This window comes from Dicentrarchus labrax, unplaced genomic scaffold (genome assembly GCF_905237075.1).
Source record: "Dicentrarchus labrax unplaced genomic scaffold, dlabrax2021, whole genome shotgun sequence".
NCBI classification, from domain to species: Eukaryota; Metazoa; Chordata; class Actinopteri; family Moronidae; genus Dicentrarchus; species Dicentrarchus labrax.
This window is the reverse complement of record NW_026136707.1, coordinates 19,552,984-19,578,807: the sequence shown is the minus strand read 5'-3', so window position 1 is coordinate 19,578,807 and position 25,824 is coordinate 19,552,984. Positions and strand designations below refer to the sequence as shown.

General features: G+C 39.6%; 1 protein-coding gene across 2 annotated transcripts; it reads left to right on the top strand.

Annotated features, from left to right (window-relative positions):
• The first annotated feature begins 524 nt into the window (after positions 1 to 524).
• mroh1 (maestro heat-like repeat family member 1) lies at positions 525 to 24,600 on the top strand. 2 transcript variants are annotated; one of them, XM_051406462.1, is made up of 45 exons: positions 525 to 691; positions 1,090 to 1,202; positions 1,382 to 1,527; positions 2,675 to 2,806; positions 2,908 to 3,070; positions 3,847 to 3,945; positions 4,072 to 4,223; positions 5,108 to 5,248; positions 5,521 to 5,613; positions 7,532 to 7,610; positions 8,256 to 8,369; positions 8,483 to 8,556; positions 8,659 to 8,781; positions 8,985 to 9,092; positions 9,330 to 9,474; positions 9,683 to 9,723; positions 10,086 to 10,227; positions 10,417 to 10,469; positions 10,604 to 10,711; positions 11,140 to 11,259; positions 11,401 to 11,523; positions 11,628 to 11,774; positions 13,048 to 13,074; positions 14,540 to 14,662; positions 14,776 to 14,855; positions 15,107 to 15,248; positions 15,426 to 15,521; positions 15,962 to 16,066; positions 16,289 to 16,424; positions 16,645 to 16,757; positions 17,037 to 17,189; positions 17,366 to 17,422; positions 17,707 to 17,804; positions 17,972 to 18,137; positions 18,800 to 18,969; positions 19,090 to 19,227; positions 19,448 to 19,562; positions 19,704 to 19,850; positions 19,971 to 20,037; positions 20,205 to 20,326; positions 20,575 to 20,724; positions 20,847 to 20,981; positions 21,158 to 21,260; positions 21,614 to 21,679; positions 21,883 to 24,600. In XM_051406462.1, exons 2-45 carry the CDS (start codon positions 1,181 to 1,183, stop codon positions 21,957 to 21,959), a joined length of 4,911 nt encoding a protein of 1,636 aa, XP_051262422.1. In that variant the 5' UTR covers positions 525 to 691; positions 1,090 to 1,180; the 3' UTR covers positions 21,960 to 24,600. The 2 variants fall into 2 exon arrangements, with proteins under 2 accessions (XP_051262422.1, XP_051262423.1); XM_051406463.1 differs by lacking the exon at positions 13,048 to 13,074.
• Positions 24,601 to 25,824: the final 1,224 nt, after the last annotated feature.

Here is a 25,824-nt window from a genome sequence, read left to right as displayed (position 1 = left end):
AAGATCCCTGACGTTAACCTGAGGGGTATTTCACATGGATGGCTATTGAGTGACATCTGCAGTGAGTAAAACCTGGAACCTCCTCAAACCTAGAACATGGACTAAAGAGCAGTAAATAAATTAATACATTTAAAAATTAATAAATGAGCCTAATTAATATAGTAAAAATATATTTTGTCACATTATAAATCCAAAATTATAAATTGATTCCTGCATTTTTTTTATAGCTATATATTTTGTTGCATTTAATGTCATATTAATGTATTTATTGAGCCATTTATTTATCATTATTTAGTTTTACTCTTCCCTTTGGATCCTCCACATATTAAGCCAGTGAAAACCTGGATGAATCAGTGATGGATGACACAAGCAAACACGACAAAAGTGAGTGTGACTGTAACAGCAGTCTCCATATAGCAGACAGTGGCAGCACCAGTGGAGGTTGAACAGCAGCTCTATGTGTCTCAGTGCTGTGGTGCCCCGGGTCCGCCCCCGATGGTCCGCCCCCGATGGTCCGCCCAGTGGCTGATACGTTCCTGCTGACTACAAGCACATGACCAGGCGTGTTTACACCTGCAGTGACAGCTAACAGCGACTGTATCACTGACAGGGACGCCTGTTGTTCAAACCCGACCGACGAAGCGACATTGTCAGGAGAGGATATTGTTGAGCGGACTCTCACTGACACTTGGTAAGTTATCTTTATCAGCGAGGCTGGCTGTGTTTTCTTCTTCCAGTCTGTGACGTGAGGACGCAGTCGGCTCTTCCGTAGCAGCGGCTGCTAGGCTAGCATGCTAACTTGTCTCAGTCGTTAGCTTGCTGCTGCTGCAGCATCACCACCCGAGCAGGTTAAACTTAGATATTGTATTGAATTAAATGATTTTAGTGTCATCTTTATACAGCTTCGTAATCCTAAAGGTTATTATAGTTGTTAGCTTTATTTCGTGTTAGTTGGTGGTAGAGTTCATAGACACTTATAAGTGGTTTGAGCAGGTTGGTTGAGCGTAGAAAATGTAAGTGACAGATAGCATGGCATTGACTTACTGCCATGGTTTATTGATATCCATATTTCCATATTCCGTCCCATAGCTGCAGGCAGCCTCAGTCCATCTGTACCCCAGGAGGGAAGCTACATCCCCAGCCACAGGCTCTAGGAAGCAGCCCTGTGTTTCTGTCCATCATGGACGAGACAGATGTGGAACGTGAGTCTCTCCTCAGTTTGCTTATATGTCTTCCTCTATTCAGCTACATTAATTCATTTGCTCTGTTTGACACAGAGACATTAGACATTTTTGTCTAGCCATTTGTGTTTACGTGTCTCTCTTCTTTCTACATTTTAATTCTTCTTCTCGTTCTCTGTTCTGTTGTGTTTTCCCTCCAGAGGTGACCCTGGCTCTACTAGATGCAGCCACAGATAAAGACGCAGAGGTCCAGGAACAGGTCAGAAAGTCTATGTTGACCCTGGGAAAACAGCAGCCTGACAGAGTGTTGGCCATGTGTCAGGACTACCTTATGAAACACCCAAAGGTAAAGAATACACCTCTTCGTCAAACAGCTCTCACCTAAGAAAACATACTTTGCTGAAGTGGAAGCTGTAGGGGACGTCCTCCATTCCTGTGATTTCTGAAGGGAAAAGGAGGAAATAGTGTCCTTTTAAACTGTTAAACATTAAGCTGGATTGCAGCAAGCACTAAAAGTCGTACTTGTATGATGGAAATGTCTGTAGTTTTATTATAGATTTGTGTTGACTCCAGTAACCCCTTCTAACAATAGTCTACTGCTAATCCTTGTCACACTTTAAAGGCCTCTCAGAGCCCCTAACGTGTGGTTGCACAGCCTGATACAGACAGCAAGACAAGACGTTCCCTCTTGAGGTTTCACACATGTACAAGACGTAAACATTGCAATGCCTAGTGCATATTTGTCAGAGAGAGAGAGTCTGACTTTCGGTCTGAGGCTTTCTGATTTCACAGATGGCAGTCAGCAGCATAAATCATTATTGATTAATCTGGTGATTATTGTTTTAAACTGTGAAATTGCCTATAAAATGTAAGGGAAATAAATAGTAAAATTTTTTACAGTTAAATAAGAAAGAGAGCAACAACAGACTTCTTCTTTTTTTAATCTGTAAACATTTTTGCTATAAATGTTGTTTAAATAAAATGTTTTTATTTTAATTCTATTGAGATATTTACTAACACGTAAAGTCCAACTCTATTTAAACCTGTATGGGTCTTTAGAATAGAATCAGTCTACCTACAAAACTGAAAAACTCACTAATGTAGCTTGATTTTTAAAGGGAAAATATCCCTTAAATTCAGTTATTTGTTTTACTTGTAACACTTTAAATTTCACCACAGAGCTCTGACTCAACTCTTGTCTTGCAACATCTTATTATGCCACAGCCCTTGACTTTGTGATTGTCAGATGATGGTATCATCACACAGAGGAAATGTCAGAAGAAACATCAGTGACAGTGTTATTTATATTGTGTTGAATGTGCTGTGTCATATTTTACTTTTCTGTTGTGAAAGACTCGATGAATTTGCTGCTGTTTTATGCAGATAAATAAATACCCTGCCATTTACCTATCATATTATATGTTTTATTATTTTAAATGTGTTCTTTACTGTTGTTCATGTCCTCTTTCTCTTATTGTCTTCCTCCTCTCTAGTTGGTAGTGACCCACAGAGTTGTGATTCTTCAGACAATTGAGCTGATTGTGGGCTGCAGGATAGAGGAGATCAGTTACCCGAGGATAAAGAGTATCATCTCCCTGGCCTCAGACGAGATGACACGATCAAAAGTAAAAGATGAGACGTGAATTATTCAGTTTTTTATGTTTTGCGAGGGAAGATGATTAAATGATCTACCTTACTGTTTTCTTTGTCTTCCTGGTTAATTTAGGAGGTCATCCCTGACTGGCAGCAGGCAGCCAGTAATATCTTGGTTGCTGTGGGTAACAAGCACATCAATGACATCATGGAGGAGATACTAAGCAAGTTTCAGCCAGGGCTCCTACCTCACTTCTTTGTGGTTCAGACACTAGCCAACCTTTCTGACTCCAATGGTAAGAAAATATTTACACACACACACACACACACACACACACACACACACACACACCAGGAAATCAGAACTTCTGCTCACAAAGCAGGTATTCAGAGGTTGTTGAGAAAGACATGAACTTGTTAAACCTGCCCATAAACTGCATTTGCAGACCAAAGATTTTGCACACCACCAGAACAGGTTTGTTTAAGAGCTGTCTCTTGTGGTTTGGGGAGTTTATAAGACATTTTTTACATTGATTGCGGAGCTCTTGCACTCACACCAGCTACAGTAAGGGCAATCTATTAGTGTCGGGTATGTGAAGCCTGATTTATTTCCAATCCTCTGTCCTGCTCCCAAAGTTTAACCCCCCCCTTACTAAAGCAGTATTTTGATTAAAGGAGCATTATGGCAGCATGAACTGCAGATGGTGACAAGAACAAATAAATATCACAGAGCAGTTTCAATAAATCGTATCCACACTGACAGTGAAGCAAGAACAGACAATGTAGGTTTTGGCTACATTTTGCTGGTGTACGATGTCTTTAAAGTGTTGCAGATGTAATTAAACCTAAATTTAAACTTGAGTCTTTGTTTCATGCTGTGAATAAAGTGGGGTTGTCCAAACCTTCCTGCCACAACAGTTCCAGCTTGACAGTGGAGCTAATAAGCTCTCAAACACATCTACACTATGTGATATTATCAGTGCAAAGTAAATACAGTGTATGTGTCCCTGCCTTACAGAGGAAGTAGTAAGTAATAATATACCATTAATGCTGTACTTTCCTTGTTCTCTAGTTTATGGCATGGTACCCTTCCTGAATGCTATTCTGGGCACTATGTTGCCCATGTTGAGCATGGCCAAACAGGACAACATGAAATGGGTCTTCTCTTCTGGTAAGAACCTCCCTAACATGCTTTTTTAAATTGTCATAATTGTTTGTCTACAAAAGTTATTGAAACACTACCTCCAAGTATTCAGGTATTCACCTCCAAAAACATTAAAGTTTTCTGTCCCTCCAGCTCTGTGTCATTTCAGCGACAGTATCCTGGAGTATCTTGCCAACCTGGACAAGGCTCCAGATCCCACAGTCAGAAAAGACACATTCTCGAGTGAAATCTATGCTGCTTTCGACATCCTATTCAATAACTGGTTACAAAGCAGGGAGTCTAAGGTAAGGTCGCTATTGGTCAATGTTGGGGGATGAGCAAGATGGTTTGATATACAGTGGACTATACCACCCACAAAGAGAATGGCATTTGGCATTAGGGCAGTGTTGAAAGAAGTTGAGTAAGTAGGGAATCTGAGGTAAAGCCATCTAAAGCTTGACATTTTGAGTTTTAGATACAAAGATGGTTGTGGCAGTCCAAAAAGCATAAAGCACTGCAGTCTAACGCCCAAAAAAAAAAAAAAAAGATTTAGTCATCCAGGTATTAAAACTACCAGAAAATCCCTCCTGACAGGCCATCATATTGTAGGCATAGGGGAATTATAAAAGCAGTAGTTTTGGTACAGTTGGTTAGATAACATTGGAATTTCCTCAAAATGTGCTTTTCTCTTATCCAGAATTGTGATGGTCTAATGTGTCATTTTCTGTTCCCATCTGACTGAAACAACATGGTAACCACTAGCATCCTGGCCATAGTTTTGAACATGTTAATACAAGTTCCTGATTGTGTTTGTAATGATTCTGTAAATGGCCATGTTGACTGAGTCTAACAATTTAACCAGCGTGTCTTTGTGCTGCATTACAGAAATCAGGGAACCTATTAGTACTAATTATGGTTCACTTTAACAACATCCACAATTCTTACATTGACAGAATATTTTCTTTAATCATTTTTCTTTTTTTGTTGTATTTTACATTTTTCCACCTGAAAAATAAAGTATAGAACTGTGATGAAATGGTCAAAAAGTGCAAGTTGTGGTATCTTTTCAGTGATGTAAAAGACTTCCCCTTTTTGTTTCTTCCTGTCTACACACACCGGTAGTAGTTTATGTTACAAGTTAGTGAATCTGGGTCTCTTGACATCCTGTCTTTCTGTCTCTGTGTTCCAGCTGAGGCTGACAGTAGCTGAGGCAGTGGGCTCTATGTGCCACCTGATGACCAGTGATAAACTGGAGGAGCAGATTCCTAAACTCATTCCTTCCATCTTGTCCTTGTACAAGAAAAACAACGAGCACTATATCATTAGCAAGGTGGGTATGGGCTGCAGCATGTGGACTGTTTATTATGAATTGTGTAACGTGGATAATTTGTGTTACCAAATAGACCATCATTCTCAGTCTACTATAATCTTGAATGAATATCTTGGTCTGTCAGTTCAGATGTACCTCAGCAGTGCTTGTGGTCTAAAACAGGTTTCCTATCACAGTGTGTGTAACATGGCCCCAGTAACTGTGACATTACACAATTAAGTGAACTTTTTCAGAGGGTGAGTATTTTTTTCCTTTCTTCTGCCTCCACTCAGAGTCTGTGCCAAGTGATTGATGCTTCTGTCAACATGGGCAGCAGGGTGCTGGAGACGCAATTGGACAGTTTGCTCTTTGCTCTTCATCAACAGGTATACATTAAGTACATAATAATTCAAATACTGCAGCTTTAAGCTTGAGTGAACCAGGAGACTTATGCACAGCTCATAAAAAGGTGGAACTAGGCTGAAAATGTGCTCATAGAGACTTTGCCAGGAATTGTTGACCAGATGTTTACACAACTTTTAAATTTAGGTAAGGTTAGGTTGATAAAATGGCAAATAAGAGGGAAAATGTTTGCGGTTGATGACCTCATTGTTTGACATATTGAAAAAACACAGTTAAACGTATAATATGTAATTTCTTCAGCTAGGAGTGTCTCTCACATTGAAACAGAAAAAGATGTAGTTTGATGACGTCATTAAATAGCGTTGAATAATGGGAGTTGATGTATTAAGTTGCAAAAGACAGGAAATCTATGATTCGCTCTGTTTGAAGGTGAAACAAGTTGAATCATATACACATTGGTACAATAAATAACGTTATCAGAAAAGCGACGCCCTGATAGCTCCCCTGGTAGAGCTGGCACCTCATGTACCAAGACTGACTCCTCGCTGCACTCGGGATGACATGCAAAAGGGCCACAGGTCGGAGTCGAACCTGTGGCCCTTTTGCATGTCATCCCCTCTCTTTTTCTCCTCCTTTCCCGTCAGTTTTCAGCTTTCATTATCGATTAAAGGCAATAAACTTTAAATAGACCTTTAAAGAGCAGTAGCAGTGCCCAGTAACAAACAATGCTACCACATTATATTGGCTGTACCTGGATCTGCCAGCTCTCTCAGTAGTGTAGCACTTTCTGTCACAAGACTAGATTGATGTCATGCCGACTATAATCCAGTTCATGTGTCTCCATGTGTCTTCCTGTTCAGTGACAGCGGCTCACCACATTGAAACTACAAATCTGTGGATAACTTGTGGGTGGACTGAATTACTTTGTTTGCGTCTTATATTCTGCGTTCTTTAAGATGTGTCAAACGCCTGTTGGAGAGTCAGATGTTTTCATAACCTTGTGACTCAGCTGATGCCTTGACTATTGCAACATTTTACCACAATGACTCTGTCAATGATATGTGTATATGATTGGGATTGACTGGTGGGGGATGAGAGTATTTTAACCAGAATGTTACAGCTGCAGTAAAACAGTTACAGTTATTATTCTCTTAAGTCTTATAACTGTGTTTGTAAATGCCAAACTGTACATGTATGTGTGTAATGAAGTTGATATAAGTTCAGCTTGAAAACAAGAACAAATGTTGTTTTTCAGAATATAGTAAGGTGGCTTTGAAACGTGGTCCTTCTCAGTTCTCAGTTCCTATTTCCATTACAAAAACTTTCCCGAAGTAGGAGTCTGTTGCTACATTCACACTGCAAGCCTCAATTCAGATTTTTGTTTGGCTGTTCACATTATTTGTTAAATGTGGCCCAAATAAGATTCCAGTTTAAATAGTTCATGGTCCTGAAGTGACCCACATGACAAACATAGATCTAGAGTGACATAAAAGTCACATGAATTCTGACATGACTGTTCACACTGAGGTTGCATTGAAAAGATCAGATTCAGATTGTGCTGTTCAGATGTGATCTGAGTCATATACGAGCAAAAACAATCTAATTTGGGTCACTACAGTGTGAACATAGCCGGTGGTAAGTTTTCATGTGTGACCTGGAGCTATAAAAAGAGTGATCAGCCACTCCCTTGGACAGACGAATGAAAATCACTGCAAACTTTATTTATCTAATATTATTTTCCTCATTGATATTATTACAACTACATGGATAGAAATCACGTATTACAGTAAGCCATTTTTGTTGCATTTGAATAAACGTATCTATAATTGTAATGATTTTCCCATGTAACCAAAATGTCCGTCATTGCTCTCACGTCATGGCATATAGCGATGTTCAAAGCTGTAACATAAAACGGTGTAACATTTACTTTGTGCCCTCCAGGTGTCTGCCCCTGTTGATTACAGTAACCCTCCTACTGTCAAGAACCACAATGAGGTCCTCCGCTGCTTCAGCTTACTAGGTAAACTATTTCAAAATATAGAACAGCTAACATTAGCTATGTTCCGGGTTAGCAAACTGATGCAGAAGTTGCCGTTGCGCAGCTAACATGCAGAGAGGACGAGACAATTTGGCCAGCACACTAGCTCCAGAAAGCGATACTGACCACTCTCCTGCTACGACAGCTAACTTCACAACAACAAAAATCCTAGCTGGAATGGCTTGAATAACAAGTTAGTGCAGGGGTCTCGGTCCGATCCACTTTGTTTCCCCTTTACAGAACCAGAGCACACACAGAGCAGAAAGCTAGCATACTGTGAGGAGATATTCATTGTATTGGATTAGAGTCACATTACCTAGAATCACTAAACCCACCTTTAATTTATGCTCATTTTTAAAACCGTTATATAAGAAAGATGCCAAATGTTGTCCAACAGCATCAGGCCTTTCTATCTGTTTTACTTCTATGGAGTCACAAGAACAGTAATGAGATCATCCATTAGTGTGAGGCTCAGTATCCACCACAAGATAATCATATTAGCTGTGACTGCTGGTCTATTTAGCCTCCTTCTCTCTGGTCTTTCCTGTGTTTTGCACTTGTTTTTGTATTTCTGTGACAAATTATGCTTTCATTTCTTTCTTTCTACTTCCTCACCTCTCCATCTAGCTAACTCCTTCCCAGACCGGCTGGTTATATTTGTTCTTCAAAAATTGGAGAACAGTAATGAGCGAAGCAGGGTGGGCTCCCTGGCTGTTCTTCGTCACCTCATCAACTCCTCCAGTAAGATAATACATGTGCATCCCCAGCTCATCCCATACACACTTATTTTTTACTCCACATGCATCAGTGATTGATTTGGCATAAGGGAATGTGTTTGTGTGTGTGCGTTGCAGCTTCCACAATGGAGGGCAAGAAGCTGCTGATTCTAGCCAGCATCAGACAGCCAATGGCCGACCACAGCAACAAGGTAACACACATGTAGGCACACCCTGTCTCTATGTGACATAAATAGGTTTAATTTTAGTATTTTATTTATTTATTTATGTCTCTCACTCTCTCTGTGTCCCAGGTCAAGAAACGTGTGATCCAGGTGATCAGTGCGATGGCTCATCACGGCTACCTGGAGTTAGAGGGAGGGGAGTTACTGGTTCGATTCATAGTTCAACATTGTGCCTTACATGACACATATCAGGTATCATAACAATTTTATTATATTTATTTAAAATCTTGTATATGTGGCTCCTGTATTAGTTTTTACAAAGTTAATAAATGACAAAAAGCTGAAGAAAACAATTAAGCAAACAAACGCATACATGTACTGTCTATATTCCTATATTCCATTGTGTTGGAATATACAACATTTATCCATATGTGAATGTGTCTGTGTGTCTTCAGCGAGGCCAAAGACCCACCGATCCAGAGGAGGTGACCAATGAGTCACTGAGGGCGATGTGTGACAACACCCTTCATCTCCTGACCACCACTGTTGGACGACTAGCTGATGTACGTGATCCATCTGCTTGTTTACCCGTCTGTCAGATCTGTTGGTGACTGCTTCATCTCCCCAAGTCCAAGAACTGATGATGTTGTTGCAGATGTTTGTTTCACTGCATTTTTTTGAAGCTTGAGCTTTGTAATGAATTAGTTGTTGATGTTGTTGTTGTTGTTGTCTTCTTCCATTGCGTGTTAGACAGATGAAAATTGTTCAGAAACATAACACATGTATTTTCTTGTCTGTAGGTTCTGTGGCCAAAGCTGCTGTACTTTCTGACCCCTCCACAGTTCAGCAATGCCACCACTCCTCTGTGTAAGAGTTTGATAGAGCTGGGCAACAAGAAGAAAAATAACCAGGATCCCAGCTTCAACATAGACTTTACACAGGAAGGTAGGAGGAATATTTACTGACTATGGTATAGTATAGTCAGTAAGTATAGCAACTGAGATATAAGTCACAAATAGGAAATTTGGATTATGGAAATGATAGTATCACAAATCCGTTCATAAGCATTGAAGTTTGCAGTTTGAAAGTCACCATTTCCTGTTTTTCTGTGTGATCCACTCCAAGCTAAATGTGTCATATTTCCTTCTTCCAGTCAATCTGCCTTCTCCTCAAACACTAATAGTCCGACTGTTGGTAAGTAAATCCAAATCGGATGACTTCATATCGAGCCAAGTAGATTGCTAAACATCCAGTCTGACTGTCTGGAGTAACAGATTGTAATTAAATATAATGAATGAATTGCAGCCCCTGGTTTAGACAAATTATTTATCATGCTAAATAATCCTTATCAGTTGTCAAGTCTGATTTTCCCTTAAATGTTTCAGTCACAATCGGTGACTATTATTATTATATTAATATTTAGAGCTGTTCTGATTGTATGTTCAGCCTGGACTAAGGATGAAAGGAGCTGTACTGCTATATTGCTTAAATAAGTAAAAGCTAGTGTGTAATATATAACATTCCCAACTGGTATCTGTTTTTCTGTTGTGTCCCAGGTGAATGCAGCATTCCCGTTCAATAGCAGAGATCATGGAGCTCCGTCCCTCTTGCTCCTTCAAACCCTCAGTATCAACCTTCACCCCAATACAGAGATACTCTGGGAGAAAGAGATACCTCCTCTGCTGTCAGTGCTAGAGGGTATGGAAATATGTGGACATTATGTTTTGTATGCTATTTATATAAAATAGCTCTGGAGGAAGCTTCGTTTTCCTGTAGTGACACCAGAGTGGACACTTATGTCTGGGAGCTTTTTATATCTTTTTATTCCTCATGTACAGTAGTTTTCTCCTCCATAGCAGTGTGGTCTGACTATGTTTTTGTTTCCAGAATCAACTGCAGAGAGCCTGGATAAGAAGCACTGGGATGAAAAGTTGCTGAAGGTGTGCTTGTCTGCTGTATATGGACATACTATCTAATTTACATTATATGTGTGTTTTAAATTGAAATTAAACCAAAATGTGATCGATAGAAATTTTACTTTTTTCCCCAAATTAATTGATAAAATTGTCTTCAGCTTTTGTCTAAAATCCTGGCTACTATCGATGATGACAAGTGGGTGTGTCAGTTGGCAGCTGAGTCAACAAGGTACCTCTCCACATATAACAACGCCTTAGAGGAGAAGGTAAGTGCTTTAAACAGCCCTTTCACCCATAAATCAAGAGCAAGCTGTTTGCAAACTACTGCTTTGGTATAGTTACTGATGTTTGTCCAGTGACATTAAATGAATGGACATAGGTTTGTGGTTTGCCAAGTTGCTAAGCCCCCCCACAGCAAGCCTAATTTAGAACCTCGTGTTATTAAACTCAAAAAGCTGACTGTGTTGAACAGTGGTTCTCATTCTTTGGGGGATTGTGACCTTTTTAAATGGAGCGATGCCTTCTCTTGATTACACAGTATTTACACTGAGGTGAAAAGTTAAACCAAACCCCACTAAAGGGTAGAGACTGTGAAGCTGTCTAATTGGATGAGAACCATTGATGAGGAACATACTTTGTACAGTGGAGTATGTACAGTATGTGAAAAATATTTAAAACATTTCTCTTTCTCCAGAGTTTCCTGTATCGATGTATAGGGGTGACCCTCCAACAGTGTTTTAATAAGGAGCTGGTTAAAAAACAGCTGCAGGAAATCCTCCTCACAGCACGACACAATGACGCAATCGAAAGAGAGGTACTTGAAACACAGACATAAGATGATTTCTGTGGTGTTTTGGTTTTGCAAGAATCAGAAAACATCTTTCAATGATTGGTATTGTGTCTTCCACACCTGGACAGGTTTAAGGTCTAACTTTCTGTCATCTGTATTTATCAGGGAGTCGCAATGGGCGTCGGATTGTGTGCCAACAGCCACTTAGAGGGAACTCTGGCCAAGCTGGACGAGTTTGGCAAGTCCGATGCCTTCAAGAAGTCACCGAGCATCTTCAACCTTCTCAAAGTACAAGGAACTGTTATGATATCCTTCAATTAGGTTGCAATACTATTAATGTGAAAGAGTTTCATGTGGCTGCCTTCATCTCTGCTCTGCTTTACTTTCCTCAGGAGCGTAATGACGTTGAGGTAGAGAAGGTGAAAAGCACATTAATCTTGTGTTATGGTCAAGTGGCTCTGAACGCACCTCCAGAAAAGATACTGAACCGCATTGATCAAGACATCCTTCGCTGCATCAGTAAACACTTCAATACCAAGGTAATGTAAATACTAAGGTAACACGACTTTGTTATTAAAGACAAATAACTTGTGTACAGAGAGCACTGATGGTACGGAGAAACAAGGATTGCAGTATGTAATAAAAGCTATGTTAAATATGATGAACAGTACTGTCATGTAAAAGTATACCAGCTAGAATTACAGTAGTTAACTGTATTCCAGCTTAATCCATTGTATTGTACCATGTACGATGACAGCATACTCAGTGGTCATCTATGGTTGCTATTTTAATTAACTAATGTCAGTTCAAATTTTTAACTTCAAGTGAATTTTTCCAACATTGCAGAGAAATGGACCCTCTGATATCTGTCAGCTTGTTCATTTAACACAACTCTAAACTTCAGCCAGCGCTGATCCATTTACATTTTGTGTGTGACAGGGATTGGGAGTAAACATGTATACATACATACATTGTATCACACCCTTTGTGATATGCGAGTCAGCAGCATATTAAACATCAAATGAGGGGGCGAAAAACAAAATGATGGTATTTTGGTTGAAATAAGGTCTTATTGAGAATGAGAGTCTGCCACTGAAAGGATTTTATCAACAAGAGTAAACAAAGTACTGTTAAATCTGTCCCAGTAACGAAATAATTCTTGAAAAGTAAAGAAACCATTGTAATTAAACCAGCAGATGCGTTTCAATCGGCATCATGAAATAGCATTTCATAATATGTTGATAAATCTGCAGCCTCTGATTTCAGATGTGCCACTCAAGAGTGCAGTGCCATTACACACGGCGGTCCACTGTGTTTACCTTCATTAAATCACGTTTAAATCACACCAGGCTGATACAAAATAACACACAGGGCACACGGTAACTCACCTGGTAGAGCGTTCGCAGTCCTTACCACAGCGGCCTGGATTGATTCCAACCTGCGGCCCTGTGCTGCATGACGTCCCCCCTTTCTCTTTCTCTCTCTGTAAAGATATAAATATATTTAAACCAAATAAAAACAATAAAGTAACCACACAAACCTCTACACACATCAGACTGGTCGGTTATAACTCGGTATTCTGCTGTGTATGCAAGAGACATCGCATTACTAGTCTAGATTGGCTGTGAGTGTATTTATTAGTCCCCACACCCTCTGATCTATATTCACCTTGATCCAAATATAGCAGGTTTGCTTGGAGACGACAACGCAACCTGTGCATGTAAAACCCACAGCATTGCGTTTGTTGTTACCCAATAAAAATAGGGTCCCATATATGTGCACTGACGACTTTATCACTTTTATTTCATACAGGTTCTGGGGATTAAAGTAGAGACAAAGGTATCGTCACAGGAATTCCAGGGCCCTTTCATCTTACCTTACTCTTCTTTGTATCTTTACTTCTGCACTGAACACTTGTGGTGATTATCGTCACTAAAGTCTCTACTGAAATCAAGAACACACAGCTTGATACAATAAAGCAACTATTTTATCTTTAAGCTTTTACTTTGCTGTATCTCAGTTATATTTCACTAAGGTAGAGCACCAGAAATGGATCAGTTGGAACAATACTGAGTAGAAAACACACTAATGACGACCACTAATGTTTGAAGTTGACTGTAGATGTGCTCATTGTAATAAGTGAAAATACTCTTCCTCAGTGAAATGTAGCTTTAAGTGATACACTGCCAAAATAATTTGAGTATCAGACACTCACTAGGGTGGGCCTGAAAGTTGTCTGTTTACAATGGATTCTAGTTGAGAATAATTTTCATCAAAATGTCTTATATCACACCATCAACTAGAAACTTTTCACAGTCACTTGTATTACCTGCAGGCAGTGAGTGTTTGATACTGTGAGCTAGATCAGGGGTGGATTATCACTCTAACGCACTCTAACGTAAAACCAGGATCTGGTTACTAGATAGTGTTTCCAACCCTGCATCTAAAGTTAACAAAAGCCTCAGTATTTTGCTCTGGCTATTACTGAACTCAAATACAATGCAAAGAACTATCTAATTGTCCTTTGAGGAGCTTTATCAACCAATGCTGGCAGGCATTTTTATGGTTACCTTATTTGGCTCTTCTATAAAGCTAGTTTACAATGATCCTGTTTACAAGTACAGTATGCAATTTTGTCTGATGCAAATAGTTTGGCAAAAATACTGCACACTGCCACAAGCCACATTTACATTGAGCTTTAAATTAGTATATCCCATAAAATAATACCTTCACTTTCAGATCCATCTCCCTATGATCTACTCACTACGTTGTGTCATTTGTTTTTTCTTTCATTGCTTAATGGTGGATTGTTCTTGAAATGCTCACCAATGACTCATGCTTAGTGTTAAAGGGCTTTTTTTAACTTCTTGCTCAATCTTAACAGCTCTTCGTGTCTCTTGCCTCTGAGCTCTTCTCACTTCTTAAACCAGAGCCTGCAGGTGGTTTGCTGTTGAACCGATCTCCTCTAATCACACGACTCTGATTTCAAACTTCTCTCCATCCATAGGCATGGATGATCAATCTACACTATTGGATTGATTGATGAACTGAGTGATTAATTAATTGTTTGATTTTTATATTTCCTGGAATTAGTTTTTTGCTTATGCTCACTTACTTGTAGAGTCTGCTGAAGGGGGCTGATGTTTGGCTTGTTGCATTCCTTACAATTTGGAAAATGCAATTATCCAATTTTCTTCATATTTATCCTACTTTTCCTCTTGTCCTGAATCTTCTGATCTGTGTACATCCTCTCATTTATTCTGTCTCTCTGTATTTTGTCAACATGCATCTATCACTGTTTCAGGACCTGACTATGAAGCTCAGTTTGATCCAAAGTGTTGGGCTCATAGCCAAAGCCATTACTGAGTGTGTGAAGAAACAAGGCTACGTCTTCTCTCGCAAACAGGAACTCATTAATGTTATGCTGGTCAGTAGTCGGTCATTTATGGTTTGTTAAAACAAGTCATTAATCTTTAATTGCTGATACAACAACAAGGATTTTCTAATCTCTCTTCCTGCTCTTATGTATACCCTGGTCAGGATTTTATCAAGGCAGAGCCAGCTGATTCATTGAGGACTCCAGTACGCCCTCTTGTGATGGCCACCTGTGCCAACCTAATGTATCCTTCTTCTGTAAAAACACAATTGAACCCTAATGGATTTATTGATTGACAAAATAACGATATTCTATAAAATAATATTCTCTCTCAATATGTACAAATACTGACATTAGTATGCCCTTGAGATCATGGTTAGTTTATTAATGAGTAAAGTTTGCATCAAAACTTAAAAAAACACTGCAGATATATTATTAAAAACAATGATTATGGTTATTAGCCTGGTGTTTTATCTTTGACCTGTGGTGCGTCAGGCCTCTGGACCCAGCGCTGAGTGAGAATGAGGGCTTTGACTTGCTAAAGGTGTGTGTGAACGGTGTCTTCTCTCTGCCACCTGAGACACACACTCCGGAGAAAACAAAAGAAGAGGAGATACTGGACCCCAAGCAGAGAAAGGTGACAGAGACATATACACATTTACACAACTAGATACCAAACCGTATCCTTCAATAACCCATTTTAACCCACTATAACATTCCTTTTTGTGCAGAGATACTCACAGACCTTTGAAACATTTTGTGCAACGTTTTTCAAATGCTGTTGTCAAACTAACGTGCTGGTAAATATGTACAGGCACTGTACAAAGACACGTTGGCTGCACTGCAGGAGCTGCTAAGAAGTGTGCTGGCGAGGGATCCCACACCTGATGGCCTGCAGAGTGTCTTTAAGGTGAAGCATGGTGTTATAGACTAACCAGATCTTCTCATTACAACATAGTATTGAGTACCAGAAATATTATTGTCACTGCATTATACCTCATGAATCTCCAATTCAAATGATAACTTTCTTTAGCATCTTTAACTCTTTGGTTTAAAAAAAACAAAAAACATACTTTCAAACATTTGACACCAACCCAGTACTAATAAAGTTAGTATCATATAACCAAAAAGGTGATTAATCAAGTCTTTGGTCCTGCTAGCTATGATTGAATCTCACCACTTCCCATTGTGTTTCCCCCCTTTATCTCCTCGACTTGTTGTGCAGCTGTCTAATTAAAAAGAATAATTGGCCTTAGTGAACTGCAGCATACATCAGGAAGTAACTTTCCCTGCTGAATTATACTGCAGCGCTGTGTTGTCTTACATGATGTGTATTATTGTCCTGTGCAGCACATTGAATCATGGTTGAGCTCCGGACAGGACCATGAGAGAGAGAGAGCTGCCACAGCTACTGCTCATATACTGGCTTACTATCTGGATAACCTGACTGTCAAGGTCACACACACACACACACACACACACACACACACACACACACACACACACACACACACACACACACACACACACACACACACGGTAGTTTTGATAATGGTCCTGATTGTATTGTATTCATTTTTATAAGCTATTTTAATTCACTAAACTGATCTCTTCAGTGCTCTTCAGTATTTTGTCTTCACTTGATGTTTTAACTGTTTTCTATGCATCTTTATATAGAACATGGTGTCCTTCCACAACCTTGGAGCTCTGCTGGGTCGACTGTCTCCACGATGTTCTGATCCTCACCCTGCTGTACGCACTGCTGCTGTCGACTGTATATACACACTGCTTTATATACAGCTACGCTATGAAGGTACAGTCCCCTGACCTTTTACCTTTGACATTGTATTTTATTTTATTTGCATTCACTTAACGGTCCAGTGTGTAATGTTTAAACTGGAAGGCGAGCGTTATTTAGATGTTTGGATGCAGATTTTACCTCCAGTTTTTTTATGTTGACATACAAGGACTAGTTTTTGTAAAGCTTGCTGTATTGACTTGATTTTATGTTTTAAATTTTTCTCTGTGTGTAGGTTTCTCCCTAGATTATAAGGATGAAGCTGTGGACAGTCTGTTGCCCCTGAAAGACCGACTAGAAAACCCTGACCACTCAGTTCTGTATAAGACCTGCTCCGACCTCACCAAGGTACATTTTGTACCGCTCAGCAAGGCTGTCTGAAAATTTGTCTTAAAATGTAACTTTCTGTTTCCTTGCCAAGATAGATTATTGTGCCCTTTAGTATGACACTCAATGACACACCGTTACTACCACTGTTATGCCTTTATCCTGCTGAATTCTGTCCACCAAGATATTTCCGCACAATCAATGTTACCTTTTTTAATGTTTGTGTCAAGTTAGTAGGCAAAGTAGTAACCTGTATAGTAAAACTGTGTGACTGCGTCTTTTCCTGTGTGTGTGTGTCAGGTGATGAGTAAGCGTCTGCCTCAGCAGCAGCTGTCGACATTGGTGTTCATGTTGTTTGAAGGGCTGGTCGACAGTCAGACAAACTGCTGCAGAGCTTCATCTGTCATCCTAAATACTCTGCTGAAGAACAGAGGAGGGGGACTACAAGAGCTGGTAGCACACAGATACACAGACACACACACAGACACACACACAGCACACACACACACACACACACACACACACACACACACACACACACACACACACACACACACACACCAGTTGTAGCTGATTCCTAAACACAGTGCTTTTTTGTTTCCTTCTGTGTTGTATGGTGTGTATGTTAGGTCCCAGAGATGCTGGAGGTACTACATGTGCGTCTGCGGGACATCACCGAGGAGCAGGTAAGAATCAGTATTACAACAATATACACCATACACCATACTTATTTATTATTCAATAGCTCTTTTTTTATAATTTAATAAAAATTGAATAACCAAGAAATACAGACATGATTAAACCTTTTGTGGCTTATTTAGCAATAATTTGTGACTTTTGACTTTTTTTTTTCTTTTTCTTTTTTTTTTTTTACAAGTACCTAATGTTTGTCTATCCATCCACCATCTATATCTGTCTAAATTATAATTAAGTCACACTGACAGAGCTGTCTCATTCTACCTGTGTTTAGGTGAGAGTGGCAGCGGGACAGACGGTACTAATCCTGGCTTCTCAGCATCTACAGACTGTTGTCACTGCACTAGTAAATCAACCACTTCCTTATGACAGGTATATATACAACAAACAGGAAAATGTTTCATTAAGTTATGTTGATCACCTCATTCTTTAGCTTTTCAGTTGCTTATTTTTCTTTGTAGGACAAAGAATTCCTCACCTACCTTAGTTTTTTCAATGGAAGATGCTTAAATATGCAGTTACTCTGTCTCTCTGTCCAGCTGGACCAGTGAGATGTGGATGGCCTTGGGAGGAGACCCTATCGTGGCCAGTCAGATCATTGAGATGGTGATGGAGAAGCTTGCCATCATGGCGCCCTATGTAGACAAGAAGGAGTCAATGATCAGAGGAGGGACAACAAAGGTGGCCACCAATCAGCCACTGGCTGTAAGTCACTGAATACATTGTTCTATTAAGATTATGATGTTCATACATAATTACTTTTTTTTTTTTCAAACATAGACAACTCCCACTAATAGATATAAGAAAGCGATACCATAAAACAGATAATTTTGTCCATAAAGGTTGTAGAAGCTTCAGTTTTATGTCCTCTGGTGCTTTTCCTGTTGTTGAACTTGGTAGTTTTATCAGGTTTTTTTTTCTTATGTTGCACAATGTCTATACAGCGTAGGGAAAGCAGCACATAGCAGACAGCAGCTTTAGTTGTATATAGTATGTGTCTACACACGATGTGTTCAGGGACAGTAGTGGGAGCAGTTCACCCGCATTTTTGCAGCGCTAAAAACAAATTACACAATCACTAGTTACACGTGTATGAGATAAAGAAAAATGCTTCAGTTACATTAGTGTACCGTAAGTGAACTGCGAGTCGTTGTGTGTGATAAAATAGAAGCATATCTGTCTCATCAGACGTGAGGGGGACAACTAAAAAACATTAACTCGCCATTACACAAAAAAATAGGAGTTATGTTTGAAGTCATGCACAGTACTCTTCAGTTGGTTTCTGCAGCAGCTCCATACCAGTCAGAAACTGCAGAAGAGAATGATTCTCCCGTGTTAACGTGTGCATGTGTGTTCTTTGTTTGCAGATGACATGTGGCCTCAAAGAACTGCTATTAAATGGCCAGACTCAGGAGCCGGCAGTCAGTCTGTTTCCCCGTCTCTTCTCCTGCCTCACTGTCAGACTGGGAGCAAGCGTCGGAGTCTCAGCGCCGAAGGACAACAACACTAAACACACTGCCTCTGTCCATGTAGCAGGGTGGGCATCTTTTCCTCTCTATAGCTAGTAAATTCAAGATGAGGTACCTACAGAGATTAAAAAAAATTTAATTTCAGGTGTATCTGTGCAGACTAACAATGTGGCGTGATTGTGTCTCAGGGTAGCAGCTGATGCCTTGCGAATCTTGTTAGCACGGGCCCAGTTAGATGAGGTGATGAAAAGACTGGATGAGGATAATGCCTGGGACGCAATGAAGGAACAGAATACACACATTACAGGAGTTACACTACTGGCGAGGTATGTAGCTGTGGGGGCTCAGATCCCAATCAGAAATTCACACCAGGTAAATCCTGAAATTGTAGCTTGCAGTTTCAACAAAGTTCTGCCAAACTGTTCAATAACATTCATGTGAAATAAGGGACTTGTATGTGAAACACAAACACACTCCTTATGCTTTGCTTTTTGCACTGCATATTGTATGTATGTGTAAATTTGGGTATGTTTGTGTTGTCTATAGAGCAATGTCCAAGCATGCTGGTCCCAGGTTGCCTGCCATTGTGGAGTGTCTGTGTCCCTCCTTGAACAACATCTACGAGTGCCAGAGGATCACCGTCACTGCTTTCTTCTCTGAGGTGCTACACCATGAACTTTTGCATCATGTTTATTTTCTTGTTTTTCCATGTTAGGAGAATGAAATAAACAATAAATGCCCCAACCTGTTGACATTATATCTAAATGACTAATACTTTGACGTGTTTTGTTTCTCTGTCCAGCTCCTAAACCATCACGTGGTGACAGAGTTGATGTTGATAGATGTGTTAATGAACAACATGATGGAGAGGATATCAGATCCCTGTTGCACTGTCCGAATGTTGTCTGTGCGGGGGCTGGGCAATATAGCTGTGGGATCCCCTGAAAAGGTACAATACTCACACATATACAACAGCACAAGTTCATTGACGGCTAACATTTTTGTGGGACCCTTTTAGAGTCACTCGTCATCTCTTCCTCTTTCTCCCTGTCACTCTTTCTTCCACCAGGTGAATAAATATGCCAAGGAGTTGCTGGCAGCCATGAGTTCAGGCATGGAGGAGAAAGACGATCCGGGTAAGATCCACAGTTACAGTCATCTGTAGTCTGGCTCTACTGATTTATTGCAGTAATTCCAAAAGCTTACAGTCTACTGGTTCAGGGTTTCACTTTCCTTTACCACATCCATCATGTTTATCATACGACATATTCAGAAATACTCTTTTTCTCTGTTCTTCCTGCAGGTAAGCTGATTACCCTTGAAGCCATGTCAGGTCTTTCTAAAGTCCTCCTCTATCTGGACAAGAAGAATGTCCACTTACTGGTGGTCTATATCTTCATGAAGATTAAACCATTCTTGGAGAGCGTAAGTTTCCTTTATATCTTTCAAGATGTTGTATGATGATATAAACCATATGATCATTCTCAGGATAATTAGTAGGATCTAAATTTGTGTGTTTTATATTAACAGTGCTGAAGTTATTCAGCGATTATTTCAGTGTTGGCCCTTTCAGCATTCAGTATTTGGTTTCCTTCAATTATTCAGAGCTGAGGTCACCTAGTGTTCTGTGGCTCTGTTCAGCCGTGTTTATACAGTGCTCTGTGCTCATACAGGAGAATGATGAGATCCGCTGTGCTTCCATCCACCTAATGGGGAACTTGTCCAAGTTTGGCTCAGGAGAACCCGTGTTCAAAGACCAGATCCACAATGTTCTGGTCAGCCTGTTGTTACACCTGGTTGACCCAAACCCACAAGTGGTCAAGGTACAGTAGGGAACACACACACAAACTTTCAGGTTTTCTTATTGTGGATCAATCTTAGACCTGCGGGGAAAAGTGCTACATTGTTACATACAAATATGCATTTTGTTTTTCCATCTGTCCAGGCGTGTAAGTATGCAATGCGAGTGTGTGCTCCTGTGGTGGGATCAGAGCAGATCACAGCCATGTTTCAGAACCATCTCCATGATGACAAGAGTTTGCACTACGGAGAGTTCATCAATGACCTCACCAAGTACCTGGTGAGACACACACAGGCAAACAGAAGCATGGCTGAATTCCTTTAACACAAAGGGCAGGACCAACCACATAAATTCTTTGCAAAGTTAGAATAAATTATAATAAGTTAAAAATCATTGAACTACATAAGAGAAAGTTTGTCTTGTTTGATGTTCTGTGCATGTTTTGTGCTTCATAGATTCAGGACTTTCCAGGCATGCTGAACTTTTATCACATCTCAGTCATCCAGTTCTTCAAGAGCAACTGGCCTGAGGTCCGAGCCGGAGCTGCCATGTTTATAGGTATGACTACACCACTCTGATTCATGTCATGAACTTTCTTTACTTATTAATTATTGTATATAATATAATTATTATTAACAAGGCAAACATCCACAACGCACATGAAACTGAAACCAGTGAACTGTACTGGTTAGAAACCGTGTGTTCCTATGTTATGTGACCTGATCATAGAGTGTGTGTGTGTGTGTGTGTGTGTGTGTGTGTGTGTGTGTGTGTGTGTGTGTGTGTGTGTGTGTGTGTGTGTGTGTGTGTGTGTGTGTGTGTGTGTGTGTGTGTGTGTGTGTGTGTGTGTGTGTGTGTGTGTGTGTTGTGTGTGTGTGTGTGTGTGTGTGTGTGTGTGTGTGTGTTATCAGGGTTTCTGCTGGGGAATCTTCCAGAGGAGCATCTCTCCCACCTCAACATGGGGACTATCACTAAAGGTGATGCACTGCACGACCTCGATTTTCTTCAAAAATATAAACTTATTGTGTTTGTTCTTTAGTACTGACTGTGTTTTTGGTGTGTGTGTGTGTGTGTGTGTGTGTGTGTGTGTGTGTGTGTGTGTGTGTGTGTGTGTGTGTGTGTGTGTGTGTGTGTGTGTGTGTGTGTGTGTGTGTGTGTGTGTTTGTGTGTTCCCCCTCAGGTTTAGTGATGCTGCTCCAAGATCCAGATCCTGTAGTGAGAGTGAAGGCTGCTGAGGCCATGGGACGTTTCCACTGACACACAAATGACAAGAACTACATACAAATCTCAGTGTTTCCTTTAGTCACAAGTGGTAGGTCCACTGCATACGAACATGAAAAATATAAATAAGATTATTTATGATTTGGTCTGCAGTTTACAGAATCATTTAGAGGCTACCATTTAAATGTGCAGTCATTAAACATTGAAACTATTTAAAAAAACATTGACCAAAACAGGAATACATGTGGAGCCAGAAGCCAAACTGTCGGGTTTACAAAATCATACAAAATGAACACTGATAATACATATCCATGCACACAAACGCACATGCATTTATCCGTTAGCAGCTTTGTTTAGCTTCTTCCGACACTTAATAAATGGTACTTGAAAGGAGGTGTTAATTCTTAACTATATTTTAGTGACCAAAGACTGTTTTGTTCTGTCAGCGTGACAATACCAGAGATATATACAGTATATAAGAGAAATATACCATGCATCAAGAATTTTCTAATGCAATGGTTAAAAACATAGTTGAACGTGAATAATTATTATTTTTTGTTTTTTTGAATGAAATATAGTTTCTTCAAATATTATGTGCAAGTGATAACAATGATGTACATGTTAAGTACATGACTGCGATTTCACATAATTCTGGCTGGTAGTTTGTGTGTCTGTGCACGAGAGTGTGTGTGTGTGTGTGTGTGTGTAGTCTTACCAGCATTTTGTGATAGTGGTGTGGATGTTTTTATTTCAGACTCTCTTTTAGAGATCATTACAATACAGTGGGCTCGTCCTAAAGACCCTTCCTCTGATTAACATGATATCCTTCATTTCACAAATCAGCTCTGAGCTCAATGAAGATCCAATGAAACATTTTAAGTTAGTTAAATGTGCAGCACCACGAGTAAGTCTTTGAAAAGTGAATGTGAAGTCGACAGTAGAAATAACTGCTAAATTCGCTGAATGCACAAGAGCTACAGCAGGACTTCAGTTGGTTTAAGGGTTCGTGGCTGTGTGTGAAGGATGTAATTGAAAGAAAATAGGATGGTGACAGTCTCATTGCTGTGTGCAGTGGTCCATATCATCTAGCAATAACCAGTTAATAACTACTTTTATATCCAATCTCTGGCAGCAGGACTCTGCTTACCAGTAGTCCTGCTTTTGGAGCTGTACAGTAGCTAACGTGAACTAGCTTCTTTAGAACAGAGTAAAACATTTATCCATCTACTGTAATGGACATACTGGTGCCAAGCTCACCTCCATATCTAAGCCATAATTGATGCTGTTTATGAATCACTGCCACCGCTACAGCTAAATGGCCACCTGGGACACTTCCTGATATAACAGTTATTTCTTTGGTCCACCTCAGATGGCTGCTTTGACCACTGGCTGTCTATCTGCACATAGTTTATGATTCAATTTCACACGACTGGCCGCAGGAGTGTTCAGTCATGCTCTGTTCGAACATCATTTACCACAAGTACTTTGCCAGGGATGCAGTGGCGGCCATTATAAACACACCAGCCAATTAACAGTTCAGAATCATTTGAATGTGGTGACCCTTTTCATTGCATCTCTCAGAGAGGTGAACACTATTTTGTGTTCTTCAGGCTAAACAGACCTAACTCCTCACCCAATAAGAATTCTGAACAGGCCAGTTTCTGCCAATCAAACCGTACCAGTGTTGTTAGGCATAACAGAGCAGTGCAGCCATGCTGAACACGGTTAGTGCCAAATAATCATTGATAACACATATTAAGATAGCACTGGAGAGATGCTGTTAATGATTTTCTCTTTCTCACTTTAAATGCACTTACAGTAATATTATTTTCATGTCATTTTTCCATTAAATGGTGAAGATTGTACAGTTTTAGTGTACAATTGTGGGTTTGGGGCCTCTTATGTAAGGATGTCTCTAAATGTAACTGTAACTTTTATGTTTTCTAAATTGATTCACACAAGTACCGATAAGGAGGGATGCCAAATAATCCATTATGTCCTAATTCTAATTAATTTGGTGACAAACAACATCCAGTAGAGAGTCAGGTGATAGCAATACATTGTTCGAGTATAAATGATTAATTGAGTGTCCACCTTCAGTACTTCTGTTGCACTTTTAAGCTCTATGATCTAGTCCCTGAATTAAGAACTGAAAGGCAAACTAGGAGCTGAACCTGTTTGGTACATTATATATAAGTCACATGTGGGGAACCTTTTTATGCTTTTGACCTTATAACTGATAAAACGCTGTTTTTCAGTTATTGTTTTTTTTTAGTATTATTTCAGTTATAACAGGAAGGCTGCTCCTGGATCCTTATTGGTTGTATTGGATGTTATACAAACAGGGACTTAATGGCTTCTAGCACTTTCTAACACTATGGCTTGGTTTAGGGTGAATGGTAAATAGTAATCAGCATTGTTCTCTGTTTTAAAAGCTGTCATGACCTTTATACCACTGATAATGAATTTTCATGTCATCTACCTGTTGTTGTTTTTGTTTGTTTTTCAAACATGTCATATGTTATTAATGTGGCCCTGTATGTATGACACATGGACGTACGGCTCAGTGTGTGAGTGTGTGCATGTCACTTTTATGTGTTACTGGACCAGGAGAGAGAGAGTGGATGATGGCAATCAATGTATTTAAAATGAAGAAATAAACAGATCCATCAAAATATTTTTGGGGTTATTTCTTTTGTTTGCAAAATTTAATGTCTGATGTGAGTGTACTTTACTATTTGTCCATACGGGCGCAGTAAAGAGCAGAGTATTGTAATCAATAAAAAAAAAAATATATATATATATATATATATATATATATATATACATATATATAATAAAACCTTTTTAGAAGATTCATTCATTAATATTGTCAGCGGCCGTAACAACAAGTATGTAATTTCATTTCATGTCACAGTGTTCCTGCGTGTACCTCCGGTGCAGTTTTTCCGATTGCAACAACAGAATAGACGTAACTTTGTTTAAACACAAAGGTATAATAATGAGCTACCAGCCTAATTGCAGAATATTTCCCTCACTGCTCTTTATTAGATTCCTTGAGTTGTCTGTCTGCTCTTTCATCATCTTCCCGTGTATCAACCGTCATGTGTTGAGAATGTATTTTGTGATCAGCTGTGTGTTTTCCTGTTCATATGATGTCATATTGGAGCCATTGGTCCCTCTGTCTTTACGTGTGTCTGTGTGGACTGAGTCATCTGAAACTAGAACAGTCAGTAGAACAAAGTGACACAGCGGGAATTGGCAACTGTTGCCCCTTTGGTGCAATAACGGCAGCAGACTAAATATGAACCACTGGAGCTCTTATATAACAGTTTCACTTACAGACAGACAGTCAACAAGACTTGTTTTTGTTTTATGTGTGTTTGTGCTGTTCATGTCTGTGAGAGGTCACCTTGGTTTCTGTGTTGTATCCTATCTCCAGGGCCCAGTATTCAAAACCTTTAATCTAGATCTGAATTATCCAACGTGGGTGTAGCGACCAAGGTTATCATTGTTATAGTTAATAGGTGTGAAAAAAACAGAAATAAAAATAAAAACTAGCTGGAATGATATTGTGTATTTACAAAACTGACTAAAATAAAACAAAAATACACAAGAAATGTGTTTAATTTGTCTGAGTCACTGCTTCCTTTTGCACTTTGTTGGTCAAAGTTAGGCCTTCACTAGTTAGTAAGTTTATTGAGACTCGGATGTCTACATGACTGTGAGTCAGTGTGAACTACTTAAATGTTGCCACTTCTCTGCATCATGCTTCACAGTACCTGCAAACTAATTTACACTTCCCAACATTTTCACATCTGTGTTAATGATGTGTGATGTTGTATTACTTTGGCCAACAGATGGTGGCCTATTCAAAGACTGCAAATCCAGCCTCTGTAAT